At 33.1% G+C, this 16,135-nt stretch overlaps 1 protein-coding gene across 1 annotated transcript; it reads left to right on the forward strand.

Annotated features, from left to right (window-relative positions):
• Positions 1–13: 13 nt before the first annotated feature.
• LOC110461950 (axoneme-associated protein mst101(2)-like) lies at positions 14–10,628 on the forward strand. The gene is made up of 6 exons (XM_021515693.1): positions 14–206; positions 1,800–1,926; positions 3,010–5,364; positions 6,299–6,452; positions 6,743–6,820; positions 7,638–10,628. Exons 1-6 carry the CDS (start codon positions 147–149, stop codon positions 7,735–7,737), a joined length of 2,874 nt encoding a protein of 957 aa, XP_021371368.1. The 5' UTR covers positions 14–146; the 3' UTR covers positions 7,738–10,628.
• The last annotated feature ends 5,507 nt before the right edge of the window (positions 10,629–16,135 follow it).

The raw sequence follows: 16,135 nt of genomic DNA on the forward strand, positions 1-16,135 counted from the left end.
ACGCGAGCAAGTAGCCAAACAGGAAGTTGTCATCGAAGGAAATCAGAAAGAGAGAAGGAACAGCGAGGGACCTAGATAAAAGTATTCTTCGTGGTGTCCTTTTGGCATTTGGCGATATAGGATTGTTTCACATATTTGTTCATAATATGGACTTTACTAAATTATTGTCCATAGCAGCCCAAAAACAGCAAAATGCCGAAAAACAGGTAAAGATGAGTCTCTCGCATCGCCCTCTGACAAACCACATGCATCTGTACAATATTGCAACGTCAGCTGCCGTATATTGTATCTTTGTATCAATTTACAACGTTCCTATTTGTTAACTTTGATGTTGAATGGTTTTGGACATACCTGTTTTCTTTACTTATACCTTAGTGTGCCCATATGTCTAATAGTATCACTCATATGTGTATACATTTAATAGATACCTTATTGTAAAGCAGGTTAGCTTAATCTTATATCACATAACAATATCAAATTACATCTCCATAACTTATAGTCAGTCTATTTACATCAATCTGTTTATAAGAAGGTAAAACTAAATAGTATAATGAGAGAAGTCATATCGACTTCAGAATAGAAAGATGTTTTTTGTATTCAAATTTGAATTGATTTATACTCAGTTTGGGGTTAAACCCACTCCTACTTTTAAAATTTCCTTTTGAATGTTTGTTAAAAATATGACTAGGTGAATATATCACAGACCCAAAGGCTGTTAAGTGAGTCTTCTGATAAATCATATCCCACCAGTCTTCAATGTAAGAAAAAAATAATCAAGCTTCAGATATTATTGTGCTATGTTAATTTGTTATTGTATGTTTTACTCGCTGGTTATGTGCTAGCTTTCTGTGATAGTGTATAGCTTGTTTGTTGTTTTCTGTTTTTTATCATATTTGTCGCAAAAATAGCGCTACAGCGCTAATGTTTCTCAGGTTTCTTGTATCTTGTAATGGAATAAATCATATAAAGTGATGTATCTTGTTTTCTAAAGCTTATTTATCTATGTGCTTTGAGTCTTTTCCCTTGTTGCCTTTCAAACTAAAATGTATAGAAAATTTGAACGATTATTTGGATTTGACTAATTTAACAAAAACACCCAAAGTTATACCGAGTGATAATAACTATGAACTTGTATGTAACTTCCATGTGTTCAGTATTGACATTATCTTTTGACTAATTTAGAAAGTGTATTTTTTCATTATAATTAACTTAGTCATTTTAGGATCCTCACACCACTAGCAAAACCTGTAACTGTTCTCATCGGAAACTTTATTCTCTGGCATGGCTATTGTTTTCATAAATCAATTTCTAAGAAAAACCATACCTTTCAGGAGTTTTATGATTTTTTTTTTAGATGAAATTACAAGAAAAGATCAACAACAGTGTTATGAGTGTATTTATATAAGCATAAAACAGTACCAGGCTAGGACCTCAAATCATTATACTGTTGCTCTTGCCAACCAAGTAACTTGGTTAAGAAACCTATCCTAGCCCAATCATCATACAGTTATAATACAAAACAAAGGGAAGATTACTGTATACAAAAAAAAACTGCCAGTGAGTTTCCCGGTGTTTTGCCTGCAGTGGGACAGGGATCCTTAAAAAGTCTTATTTGCAATAGTAACATAACTTCCACTAGCCATTTCCAAAGTGGGGTCCCAAGTTATTGTGTAAAAACATTTGAAAAGTCTGTAAAAAGAGTAGGATTCTGTGTAGTTTTTTGCTTATTTTGATACAACCAATTATAAATAGTTCTATATCATTACATGTACATTATTTAATTCTTTTCTCAATTTCAGCTTCCAGTCTCAAAGAAGTATACTACAGAGCTATCTGCACCACAGAAAAGGAAAAAGGAAGAGAAGGATAAATCTGAAGTTTTAAAGAAAATGTTGGAGGAAAAAGAAGCAGAGAAAAGAAGAAGAGGTACAAATGATTTTAATTTGTGGTAATAAATGTAACAGTTTTTTTTTTTTGAGCATTAACCAGCTAAAATAAAGACACCATGTCACATCTTTTCATGTTTAATGCAGCGATGTAAACATGTTATTCAATTTACCAACCTTTGACCAGTATTAACTGTAACTCTAATTATAAAATCACCCCCAGGCCCTGTTTATTATCACAAAGCTTGTGTAGCTCTTAATTTTTCACAAGCCTGAACCCAAAATCTGGTACATTTTGTATTTTAGGGTATTGTGGTTGTGAATTTCTGTTAATTTGGAACATCTGGCCATTCAATTACACAACATTACAAAATATTAATACCATATTTATAGACGTGATTGGCTATCAATGAACAATTATTATCAAAAAATTATCAGTTCACCTTTTCCCATTATTGATTATTAATTCCATTATTTTGATAAAACCCATGAATTTATCACTGAAATCAAATGTCACGTGTATACAATGTACTGTATGCATTAAAAGCATTTCATGTTGTTGAATTTTATTATGTTTATAATTGATGTCATTTGATTGGTTGAGCCATGGTGGCCAAGTGGTTAGAGCGCCTGACTGTCTAGGATCACTAGCCCTCCACCACTGGGTCGTGGGTGTGAGGCCTAGGTGGGGTGGTCTCTAGGTACTGGCCGCAGGTCGGTGGTTTTTCACCGGGTTCTCTGGTTTGCCTCAACCACCAAACCTGGCACGTCCTTATATTTATTGAAATTTTATACAATGTAAATGGGCCCTAACAAGATCATCATGCTCCGTCCTGACTCGCCCCAGTAACAAAATTTAACACATTTAGACTGAAGGTAGTCAGATTGCAAAGGCGATAAACATTTTCCAAAAACCAGCCAAGTCCACATGTATGACGGTAATTATAAGGTTGCTGATACAAAGGCAACTGAAAGTCCTTTTCTGTGTTTTTTTACAATTGATTTATTTCCTTGTGTATTTATTAATTGACGTGTACTCTATTATGATGAATGGGACATTTGCATAATTTCATGTATAATGGTTGTATGTATATTTCATTAAATTGAATCCTTCATCTTTTAGAAAGGGAGAAACGGAAACGTAAGGAAGCAGAAATGAAAAAGCGAGAAGAAAAAGAGAGAGCAGAAAGAAAACAACAAGAGGAAGAAGAAAAAAGTAAACGATTCAGGATACCCAAGAAACCTAGGCCATCAGAGTCCAGTACACTTGACCCAAGTGGCAGTTCTGAAATACAAAATAGACCCGACAGTAAATCCAGCGAAAAAACATCTTCAGGAGCTTCTAAGGACAAGTCGCACAGTGACAGGAAAGGCCACCATAAAGCTGAAAGTAGCAATTCAGCTGAGAAGGTGGTAAGTTCAAAAGACAAACACCATACAGAATCAAATTCTACAGACAAGTCTATAAAAGTGTTAAGTTCAAAAGAGAGGCCCAACAACACATCTAGTCATAAGGACAATCCATACAAAGAGTCAAGTTCAAAGAACAGTTCATCTACTTCTAAAGATAAACTACAAAAAGACACTGGTGCAAAAGAGAGTTTTAAAGATAAGTCTAGTTTGAAAGAAAGTTCAAGAGACAAATCTAATTCAAAAGACAGTTCAAGGGACAAATCCAGTTCAACGGAGAATTCTAGAGATAAGCCTAGTTCAAAAGACAGTTCTAGAGATAAATCTAGTTCAAAAGAAAGTTCTAGAGATAAATCAACTTCAAAAGAAATTTCTAGAGATAAATCTACTTCAAAAGACAGTTCTAGAGACAAATCAACTTCAAAAGAAAGTTCAAGAGACAAATCTAGTTCAAAAGACAGTTCTAGAGATAAATCTAGTTCAAAAGACAGTTCTAGAGATAAATCTAGTTCAAAAGACAGTTCCAGTGAAAAGTCTACTTCAAAAGACAAGTCTAGAAATAACACTCAAAGGGAGTCAAACTCCAAAGACAAAACTTCTAAGGAAAAATCTGTGAGTGAGAAGTCACCAGGAAATGAAGAGAGTGTGGCCGGGTCTGAACACGTAATGATGTTTAGTAATCGTGAACACGAGACCAGTCGATGGACCAGTAAACTTACGTCTGAGGAACAGCTTCGCATCAGAGTTGAATTTGAACGTAAAAAAGCTCGGTTGAAGGAGTCATTGCATAAATCAAAAGATGAAAGAATATGCATTTCAGAAGTAAAACAGTCGGTGTTTTCAAAAAAGCCTCCCAATGAGGCCAAGAAACGAAACAGGGAAGAATCTGAAGATGCAAGGAGACAAAGAAAAATTGACGAACGACAGAAGAAAATTGATGAACGCAGACTGAAGAATGAACAAGAGATAGAACGAATAATGCAAGCTGAAAATAAAGATAATAAATCTGAGCACAAAACTTTGAAACATTCCACAGACAAAGGAGGTAAATCTAATGGGACAAAATTGGCAAAGCATAAACACCGACCAATAAATCTCAACAAAAATAAGCCACCTCCAAAAATGAATTTCCAGGATATTCTCAAACTTGCTCAAGAAAAAGCTCAAGATCCTGTGGTGGCCCCTGTCCAAAAGAAAACTGAACCTGTTAAAGAAAATCGTCCTATGACGCAGGAAGAAAAAGAGAGAAAGGAACGTAAAACTACCAAGGAATACAAGGACTGGTATAAATTTGGGAACAACAAGACGACAGCAAGTGTTCCTGAACAAAAGAGAACTGACTCGTACCATCCCTCTAAAAGTGAGCAAACTGAAAGAAAAGTGGACTCTCAAAAGGGTAATACTTCCTCAAAGTGTGATCGACTGGACAGGAAAATGGATTCGAAAAGGCGTAGTGATTCTTCTAAGAGTGATAGAAATGAACCATCCTTTAAGAAACCCGCTCTGGCAGGGACATCAGAGCGGAAACTTACAATAAATAAAACCCTGACTAATGACAGAATCAAACAAAATGGTCATTTACAAAAAGCTTCAACATCAATCAATAGTTCAACTCTAACAAAAAAGAAAGGTTCTGTGGAAAATTCCAAAAAGAGGCAATCATTTGACATGTTTACAAAAAAGGATGCTCTGGACTTTTCTAAAAAGCGACATTCTTTGGATTCATTGAAATCATCATCATCTTCTCAGGTAAAGTCGAATCAGGTATCTGGTGCTAAATCTAATAAGCTCAACACAAGTGACTCCCGGAGCATCAAACAGAACTCCAATTCAGGTGATGGCTCCAAAAAGAGAAAATTGGAAGTGCCATCTAGCTCTGCGAGAAATTTACACAGTGAAAATAAAAAAGCCAAAACCAGTGACAAACGCTACGACATTACCAATGAGAATGTGCTTATATGTGGGCCATCAAATAGTAAACCTAAGGTAAAACAGGAAATATCGTCGTCATCTGCTAACCCTTGGGATAGGATCTATGGTCAAATGAAGAAAGACAATCCAAAACCAGGTTAGTATTTCTTATTTGCCTGATCAATTAAGGAAATACAGTGAAACCTGTCTTGTCTGACACTTGCCTACAACAGATTAGAAAAGCTATCCTTTAGTATACAGGTCTCATTTGGTAGTTTTCATCAGAAACTGGAGATCATCATGTTGGATTAGATAATATGTCAGAATATATACTCAGGTATCAGATAAAACAATGTTATACTTCTAAAGTCAGTACATGGCTGAGCATGACTTAAACTGATGTACACAGTTCCTTGTAGGTAATGTAATTCCTTGTATGTAATGTTTACATATAATTAATATATAATATTTCATAAACATAAGGCTGAAGAAAAAGTGTGTTTTAAGTGTTATTGTGTCTGTAAGTGTTGATTAGAAGCAGTGAAGTACCACCATCCTGTAGGTACCATAGGCTTCTAAACATTTAAGCAGCGTCTCCTTTAGATCTTATCTTTGGTGCATAAACATTCAAATTTTAATTCTGAAGTTTTGAGATAATTGGCTTTTGTTTAAGAAAGTGTAACATTAATCTATATCCTAACTGCAGAAGAGAAGCAAATAAAAATGTTCATATGTCAGATTTGAACAGGTTCTAAACATGAGTGTTTTAAAAATACATAATAGAGTTTAAGTTAAGTCCTGAAAAGCCTAAAATTTCAAGGTCCATCTCAGAAATGTGAAAATCCCTAAATTTAGAAGATGCAAAACTCAGGAATTTCAATATGATTCTGTTTTAATGATCGCTAAATAAATTTCCCTGGGAAATAATTAAATATCATTAGAATAATAAAAAACAAGAAAGAACTTTCACAAAAATATCTTGCAATAAGTTTGTAAAAGTACAGAGTATACAGCGTTTATCAGATTGATCAGAACAATCGATCAATAACTAGAAATGCTAAAATTACCTCTTTTTTAAAAACTTTTTCCAGTTAAGAAGAAGAAACAAGTAATAGAAGATGACTCGGACGATCTGGATGAGGATTTAGATGGATTCATAGATGATGAGGATGACGTCATTGATGATGAAATGGACATGGACTATTCGAAACACATCAAGGAGATCTTTGGCTATGACAAGTCCAAGTAAGGAAAAGGGATACTATTTTTTGACACAAACTTCTATTTATCACCTTATTTGCAAAGAGACGAAATCATGAATTAGTGTTTTCACAGAGCATATAAATTTGTACCATAGTAAAAATTAAAATATGTTTTCTGTTACAGATATTGCTATGAGAACGACTATGAGTGCACATATATCTATTTTTACTTAATATTCGCAATGATGAAACTGAATTATTAAATTTTCACAGAGCATATACCGTCGTAACGCAGTACACATTTTTAACATGTATATATGTTTTCTGTTACAGATATCGCTATGAGAGTGACTATGAGATCAGTAACATGGAGTCAAATTTCAGAGAACAAATGAAGGAAGAAGCCAGAAGGTAAGTAACTGTACAGGTCCATGTAATAGATAGCTGGCCTTATAATGAATCTCTAAATTCTCAAGGTACTTATATTCATAATTCTTTTTGTAGAGGTATATTTATACATTATATTTAAGATGAACAACAATAATAATAATGTTTCTTGCTTTACTGGGTTTGAATTCAAATTCATGATAGACTTTCATCATCAATTAACACGAAAATGTTAAACTCACAAAATATAAGAGATTTAAATGAATATTGAATAGTTTGTAAAATGACCACCACATGAGGACAAACTAAAGCCTGAGACATTTAGGGTTGTGAAACAAATTTTACTCCACCTGGTGAATATTACTGTAGCAATAATATATTGATGCAGGCAATTTAAGGTCGTATGATACAGGATTATGTATTGCGCTATGGATCGCCATGGTCAAACGCATTGAACCTCAGTGTGGGATAACCATTAGCAATGTTCAGCAGGAAAATGTTTCTGGTACCCTAACCAAATATTATACCCTCAGTACTTTTTAGGCAGGTATTAAAACCAAATTTTAATCCCATATTATTATTTAATTGTAATTTCTTAAATTAGCCCCCACCCCTCAAAAAAAGACATATCTATATATATATCCCGACCAATCTACCCTATTTTTTCAGTCATGTTACCTGAAACATACGTAAAAAATGTTTGGCCTGATACATATATATACAGAACCTTCAATACTTCATTTTCCTATCTGATATTGGAGACTGAGTAAATGCATTCATTTTAATACAGAATAAATAACACAAGTTAAGATTATTCAAGTATCATTTCTACATCTTACAGTGCCAGACTTGGTTTACAAGAAGATTTAGAGGACATACGCAAGGAAGAAGAGGAACTCAAGCGAAAAGCACTCGCCAAAAAGAAAACTGGAAGAAAGTAGTGACCATTCAACAGAGGGCATTTATAAACACTGTTGTTTATGTTATTACATATTTATTTTGAAAATTTAAGTTTTGTTAACAAAATATTAGTTACTTACTGTTCAATACCTGCTACATGTGGAAGAATTCAGTAACGTGTCCAGGTTGTAATCTTGTGTTGACCAAAATACTGCTAATGGAAGTGATGAGTTAAAACTATGAGTTTATTCAGATCATTTCCTGTAAAAATGGTGTTGATGTTTTTCTGACAAGGAGAAAGCAAAGTATTTTATAAGTCAGAATTCAGAACTTAACTCTAATAGCTAATAACTATGACAGTCAATACTATGAATGTAAAATATATTCCATTATTTTAGAGATTTAACAACTATAACAATCAGCATTTATTTATTGAAAATTTTGATACATTCCATCCTAAGATATTCATGACAGTTCATTATTTTTTAAACAACGAGTAAAAACATACAAGTGGAGAAGGCTGAGTTCCCGTAGAGGAATGGACTGGCTGTGATATCTTATGTTAACCCTTTCACCCCTATGTAACTTTATTAAACTCTGCCATGCATTGATCTAGGTGTGTCCATTAATGTCCACAGTGGTGAAAGGGTTAACCTGAGTCATTTAAACTCCTCAGCATTGAATTAAATTATTTCAATAGTGTAAAGATCTAGTCTTATCATGTAAGAAATCACTCACCAGTTGATGACTGTTTAAATAATACTGACATATTTACTCAAACACTATAACTATTTCAACCAGTTTACTATTGTTTGTTAGTGTTTTTATTCAGAAAATGGATCAAGTAATACTATTTAATCCAGTATAACCTCGATATTATTATTTATGTCACTTAACCTGAACATATCTCAAAGTTCCCTGTCAGATTTACTTGTAATTTCTCTATATGTATCCTTCAAAGTACTGCCAACTGCTTAACAATGTCAAAACTTTCATCTTTTAGACAAGTGGTGGCCATATAACATTTACAAAATCAAAGTAAAAGTTCATCGTATTTCAGTGTATCACTGAGTTTTGAAATAGATGGTTGGCTTGGAAATAATAGCCGGTTGAGTGTTCTCATGCTATAAATATAATGTTGACCGATATGTATTCGAAAAAAAAAATGCCCGTTCCAAGTTGATGAATAGCAGGCAACTTTTGGCAGCAACCAGCTTTTAATGAGAACACTGTTGTATTTTCTATGTCATGTGTAACTTGTACAGGGAATATTTGATATAAAGCAAAATGTGACATTAGCAGAAAGAAAAGTAGGATATCAGTAGGTATGTTACCTTTGAAAATGTCAGATTTCTATTTCAAAAGTAATTCTACAAAATACACTTTTCGGTCATAGCATACAAACGGATATGGATTGAAAAATGGTGTAAGGAAAGCCTTGCGTTTATACAATTGTGACCTCAAGCTAAATTATATTAAATGAAATCTGCAAAGTACATACTACCCAACTGCAAGTGTGCCTTTAAATTAGAAAGTATTAAATAATCATGTAAGGCGAAGTGGGAAAATTACATGTAAAACAATATGGAGTAAAAGAAATATGTATTTTTACACAAATATGAAATATATTGAATACAAATTGATTTTTTTCAAAATTGAAATCTACTTGTTTTTGTGTTTTTTATAAATATGTGAAAAGTTATCTTGAACATGTACTTTAATTATATCTGAAACCTATTTGAGGGTATCCGACAATTTTTGGAATTCCACAGTACACCTAGCTATCTTGTTGTTTTGTAATTATAGAGCAAATACAGTAAACCTAGCTGTTGACTTATCGGGCCAATCTTGGTAATTGTGTGTTGTATGTATAACTAATATATTTGTCAAGTCATTCATTCTCTAGCTTCCAAGTCTAGTTTTGTATGTGATATATTTACCTGGTATAGAATGTTTAAACCATTCTGTTCAGTTGATTCCTTAATCTGAAGCCTTAAATTTAACACTGCCATATATATAACGATTGATGAAATACTGATCTTCCAGAAAAGAAACTATTATGTTTAATAATACAGGTATTAGATTTATGCATAACATTAATTCGTCTTCCTTAATCATGACAAAAACTTAACTTCAAGAATACATAAAATCGGATTATTCGTTGATGAAGACTTAAGCTTCTAACTGATTTTCCTGCCCAATTGAACCGTAAATATGAGGACTTTTTATGTACTTGTCAAAATATCTGACAGAAAATAGGGCATGGTCTCCTTTACATTGTCTTTTGTAGCTAAGGCAAGCTATTGCTACCACTTTCAATTATGAGCTCTTTGAAAAAAGGACTTGATATCATTGATTTCCTCGGTAGAACATAGGATCCTTCTTCAATGGGATCTGTTGCTTGAATTTGGGTCACAAATATTTTGCTGTATAGCACTTACTATTTTTGGTTGAAATAGTAGAGTGAAAAATATGACATATTCTAAGTGGTTTATCAAAAACACAATTGCAATAATGGTGAACATTTGTAAAATACAATTTTGCGGTAAGTTCAGAGAGCTATATATTACATGTATAGAAATGCCAGTCGGAACTCAGTGTTAAGGTACACAACAATACTGCCCACTAATTGGCTGAAGTTAACTCAATATTAAGGTACACAACAATAGTGCCCGCTAATTGGCTGAAGTTAACTCAATGTTAAGGTACACAGCAATACTGCCCACTAATTGGCTGAAGTTAACTCAATGTTAAGGTACACAACAATACTGCCCACTAATTGGCTGAAGTTACCTCAATGTTAAGGTACACAACAATACTGACCACTAATTGGCTGAAGTTAACTCAATGTTAAGGGACACAACAATACCGCCCACTAATTGGCTGAAGTTAACTCAATATTAAGGTACACAACAATAGTGCCCGCCAATTGGCTGAAGTTAACTCAATGTTAAGGTCCACAACAATACTGCCCACTAATTGGCTGAAGTTGGCATACTTCAGTGTATCATTACCAACAAATTAAAACCACTACCAGGTATTTTTTTCTTCTCAACATTTATTTTTATTTTTTTCCACTTTCATTATAATAATTATATCTTTTATTTATTATTATTATATTTTTTCCTCACAATGAATTATCTTACTTAAATTTCATTTGATTTTTGACGAAACTTGCCTAGCCTCTATTTCCTACAAAGAATCAGGCTAAGTTTAATGTACCATGCATAATTAATTAGAATACTGCCCTCTGAATGGTGGATGTTCACAGTTCTTTACTTCATATGCGGTGCTGTTTTATGTGTGAAGTTCATAAGCCTTTTAAGGCTATTAATTAACTTAGATATTTTTTTCGTGCAAATGACAAGAGATGTTGCTAAACTAATGGTATAACCCAACAGCATGAAGTTTAAAACGAATATTCTTGTTTCTTTTTATCTATTTATTATCGAATTAAGATACAATTGAGGCATAGCTTGTTTTATCATAATATATTATTTTTAATTTATTGCTTCTGTATGTATGAGATACAACATGATGTCTTATTTCTTTAAACAATACATTTAACATATTCCGTCTTTGCATATTGCAGAGTTATCCTCTCTTGGGAGCAGGTATTGATTGTTACGTCATTGGTTTGTGTGAGAAAATTACGTCGTTTTCTCAAAAATTGATGACGTTACTCTCACAAACAAGGGACGTAACAATCAATCCCTGCTCCCAAGAGGAGATAACCCTGCAATACGCAAAGACGGAATAACAATGCCCTATATTGGATGAAAGTGACAAACTTGTTCATGGTAGGAATTTAGACTGACAAACTTTTTAGTGGGTGCAGGCTATAAAATTGCAGTACCAATATATTCCAATATATATAGGAATATGATTATGAAATGGCAATGTACTGCAATAAATTTTTGGAGAGATCAAGCACATTTACAGAAATAACATTAAAACTTATCAAAATGAAACTTTTGTGGTGTGATAATTTCCAAATCTATTTTTAAAAAGTTTCATTTTATCGTGATTAAAGCTTGCTGGACTGACGCTCACGTTGACATGTTTGCAATATTCACAATATATATAACAGTATGAATATTGCTGGCATTACCCACCCCTCCTTGTTTCAATAGCAATTTATGACATTAATAACTTATTAGGCATGGTATTTGAGACCTCTAAATAGGTTACCTTGTTCGTCTAGTAATTTGATAACATATTGGAACAGTAAGGAGACCAGGTTGCCGAAACCTGTAACTACATACTACATAAACTATTATTGCCAGCATGACGATAGCTTTCATCAGTTATTTCTGGAAAAAACCCATACCTTACGGGACTTGTTTGAAAAATAATTCAGATGAAATTAACAAAACATTATCAAAAACAGTGTTCTGAGTGTAAAACTTCAAAGGGACTAGACCAGGAGTCCAACCCGGGACTTTCACATTGTTATACTATCTCTCTAACTGACTGATCCACCTAGTCAAAGGGTAGTTCTGGCCCATCTATGTTAGTTATATCCAAAACGGAATCAAAGGGAGGTTACTCTGTATACAGTGCAGTGGGACAGGGATCTTGAAGTCCTCCAAATAGTTCAAATGGTTGATTTTGATTTCTTTTTTTAAACTTGTAAGTACCTGCAATATTTAATGATTCAACCCATTAATTCAATCACACACAATATGCAATAGGGGACATAACATATGTGTCTGAAACATTCTTCACAATACATTAGCAAGGTCCCAAATTATATGTTTATAGTTTCTGTGATGTCCAGGTACATACAGAAAACTTTCTGTGTCCCGTGTGAAATGTGATATAAATCTACCTTGCCAAATGTATGTGATATCTTTATGTTGAGTTTGTATTCCTTAGTTGCCATATCCTTTATTTTCGATGGAGATTATCACCATGCATCAACTTGTTTCAGTTTTATGAATCATTTTATATTGCTTAATTTTCTCTCTCTCTATTTTATTATTTTCATATCAATACCATGCAACAAATAATGTATCGTATGAAATAATTTTCATTTGATAACTGTTTCGTCTGAAAAAGGTATATCTGTATTTAATAAATTACAGTTCTTTCTTTGTCAAATCATTTAACTAGGGAAACAATTTCTCAGTACATGTATATGATAATTGAAAAAAATGATTGAAAATGTAACAAACTGCAGAGAAGAACTTTACTCGGACGATGCATTGAACTCCGTTTTTCCTTGTTTATTTGTTTGTTGTTGTTGTTGGTGGTGAAGGCACTATTAATTTATGTATACATAATGTATTTATTGATAAAGATTTACATTTGTAATGCAAGTCATCATGCAATTGTATGAATCTGAGAATTTTTCTCCACATACCTATGATGCGCTTTAACTAATGGCAGAAATTTGCCATATAATTGGGTACTCCTTTATTACCTCCCTGAATTGCACTGTTTTGTTATGCAAAATACATCTGTAGATATTTGAAGATGTCATTTTTTTCTAAAGGTTTCTGTAGGTCCCTGGCATTATTACCGGTACATTTTATGTTTACTAGGAACATTCTGTTGATCTAGACCAAATTTGGTTTAAAATCTCTCCATTTTTACAGTAGATAAATTTTAAAGATGTATCTATATATCCCTTATTGCCAATTGGGCCCCAACCCTCTGCCACCAGTATGCTCAAGACCAAATTTAGTCACATCCACTGCGGCATTCAAGACCAGTAGCATTTTCAAGGAAAAAGCTGAGGGACACATGTCGAAGCATATGGCTCAATTAATTAGCTCACTGGTCCATTGGACCCACTGAATTAAATCCGAAGTACTTTTTCAATTTATTTTCTCTGATCCCTAGATACCCTAACCTACTTTTACCCAACACAATGTTGAAATCCTGTTTCTAATAAAAACTACTGAATAATATCTTTAATGGAGAAGTCTAATAAGGCAAGTTTATCTTGGGATAAAATCTGTGGAAGACTCGGAGTCTCATTATTTTTAAAACCAAAATTGCATTAAATGCAATGAAATGGGAGTAGAAATGGAAAGAGTATGAATGTTTATGTTCTATACTGAATCTACCGTTTATGTTGTGGTATGTCATGTTAGATAATTTTACCGCTGTTATTGTGTTATGTTATGAAGATACATAATTTTACTTCTGTAATTATTGCACAACCAAGTAACTGTCTTTATCTTATTTTTGGTGATAAAAAGGATATTGATGTCCTTTCATAATCATAATAAAATTGAAAACTTAAATATGTACGTTCATGAATTACAATTTCAAATTGTCGCAACTTCGTTTGTTTTTCTTTTTAATGCAAGATGTTGATCCAATATGATGTTGAAAGTGGATCATATTTATCTATTTTAACAAATTTGTTATACCTCTATCCTAGCATACTACAGGCCAATCATAAGGCCACATGGGTTATTCAGAAGAAGTTTAAACATATTAACATATTTGACACATGACTTTGAATGTGTTAAGGTCATGTAGAAACTTGAAGTAATTTTTTTTTCAACATTTGACCTCTGTGACCTTGAAAGCAGTAAAAGTTAATTATTAAGAGCATATTTGTAAGCTATTTGCCAATATTATCACCATGTGTGTTTTGGTTATAGAAAAGTGTATTCTTTAAAGTTGGTCCAAGTCAGCATGCTGTGTTGAAGGGCTATAAAGTTTGTTCAAATGAATGACCTTCACTCATACTCAAGGTCACACAGGTCAATTGTCTTAAAACAAACTTTTAACAACTTCTGAATAACCAAAAGGTCCAAGGTGATGATATTTGGCCAGAAACATGCAGGCATGAAGGGCTACCAAGTTGGTTCAAATGAATGAACTTTGCCCATATTAAAGGTCAGGGGGGTTAATTGTCTTATAACACCTTTTAAACAACTTCTACTGAATAAAAAAGATGACAATATGTGACCAGTAGCATGCTCTGATGAAGAGCTATAAAGTTTCAATTTTAATTGTTAAGTTTAATACATAGAAATACATATGAAAAGACAAATATGTGTACTTATTTTGCATATAGAAACACGGAACAAAACACAAGTCATGTATACTTCCTTATATTATCGCAGTTTTAATCAAGAAAAATACACAAATTTAACTTGACACAATTTGACAACTATACCAAACTATAACAAATGTATAACACTCTTATAATATAAATGCAGACTTCAATATGAACAGCTCGCCTTACACAATTGCTCAACTTATTTATATTTTCTCTCCAAATAACTCTGCAGCGTTAATTGAAGGGCTGAAAGAGCTTTCAGTAAGTTTCAATAGGTTTTTTTAATCCAGAAATAATCAACTTATGTGTGTATATTATGTTTAATATATATAACAAAGGCAAGAAAATGAAAGAATTATTAAGTGTGACTTTCAAATCCAAAGTTATATATGCAACCATAATATACAAACTTATTTTAATTAAATATATTCTACCACATAAAAATGTAATAAAACATAATTATGTGTATACCTAAGTGTCTATAACACTAGCAGAAACTGTAAGTGTACTTATTTTAGCGGTATTCTTGTTTTAGTGGCTTTCATGCTTTATCTTGTCTGCTAATTTGTGTCCACTGCTAAGCTTAGACAATAATGCACAAGCTACCCATTCAATCAATGCAAGATGACAAAGGACAGTAAACGACAACTCATTTTTATGCATTCATGAAAGAAAACTTTGTTCTAGTAGTCACCCAATTTACCTGGCTCCCAAATGTATTGGCTTTTTCCATGCTCTCTACTTACATCCAGTATCTAAATGTTATAGTCTATCTAACATAACAACAATTGTGCTAATTAATGAATTCAGGTATTGCGGTTCTGTTAAGGGTGTGCTAATGATTCCAATCACCTTCGTTCTGCTAAATTTTGAATGCACTGAAATAAGTATGCCTACAGTAGCTGCCTCTGTATCCATATCAATGATACAGGAGCTAGATAATCCCATTATCAGGCTGTTATTTTGAATTTGTTTCATTATATAAACAAGCCATGCAAAGCTGACGTTTCCAGCAGCTGGTTTCTTGGTGCTATAGTTGATGATCCTGTTTGCCGGTTTGGATTTTATAGGAAACATCTGATACACACATGCAGGTTCTATCACATGACAAAGCTAATTTGTCCCAAGTTACACATGCTTTTACATTTGCTATAAGCATGAGGCTTTTTTAAGTGGTGAATGGTTCATTGTCCAATAGTACATACTGATTAATCAATGGAAAATGGTCGTTTATCGTGTACGTTTATCGTGTACGTGGTAGAATACTCGATACACTTCATAGACTTCTTAAGGTTCTCTCTCTCAAATGTATTCTTTCAATGAAGGTATGTCTGTAAATACATGTATACGCCAACAATTTTACATATATGCACAAAATATTTTTCAACTCTGCGCTAACATACATCTGAGGTCAA

Source organism: Mizuhopecten yessoensis, unplaced genomic scaffold (assembly GCF_002113885.1).
Source record: "Mizuhopecten yessoensis strain PY_sf001 unplaced genomic scaffold, ASM211388v2 scaffold10711, whole genome shotgun sequence".
Lineage (NCBI taxonomy): Eukaryota > Metazoa > Mollusca > Bivalvia > Pectinida > Pectinidae > Mizuhopecten > Mizuhopecten yessoensis.

Bases quoted from the DNA above. Each gene is read 5' to 3' on its own strand.
- LOC110461950 (XM_021515693.1), top strand. From the start codon at position 147: ATGGACTTTACTAAATTATTGTCCATAGCAGCCCAAAAACAGCAAAAT. The intron at 5,365-6,298 runs GTTAGTATTTCT...AACTTTTTCCAG, and splicing joins GAAAGACAATCCAAAACCAG to TTAAGAAGAAGAAACAAGTA. The intron at 6,453-6,742 runs GTAAGGAAAAGG...TTTCTGTTACAG, and splicing joins TTTGGCTATGACAAGTCCAA to ATATCGCTATGAGAGTGACT.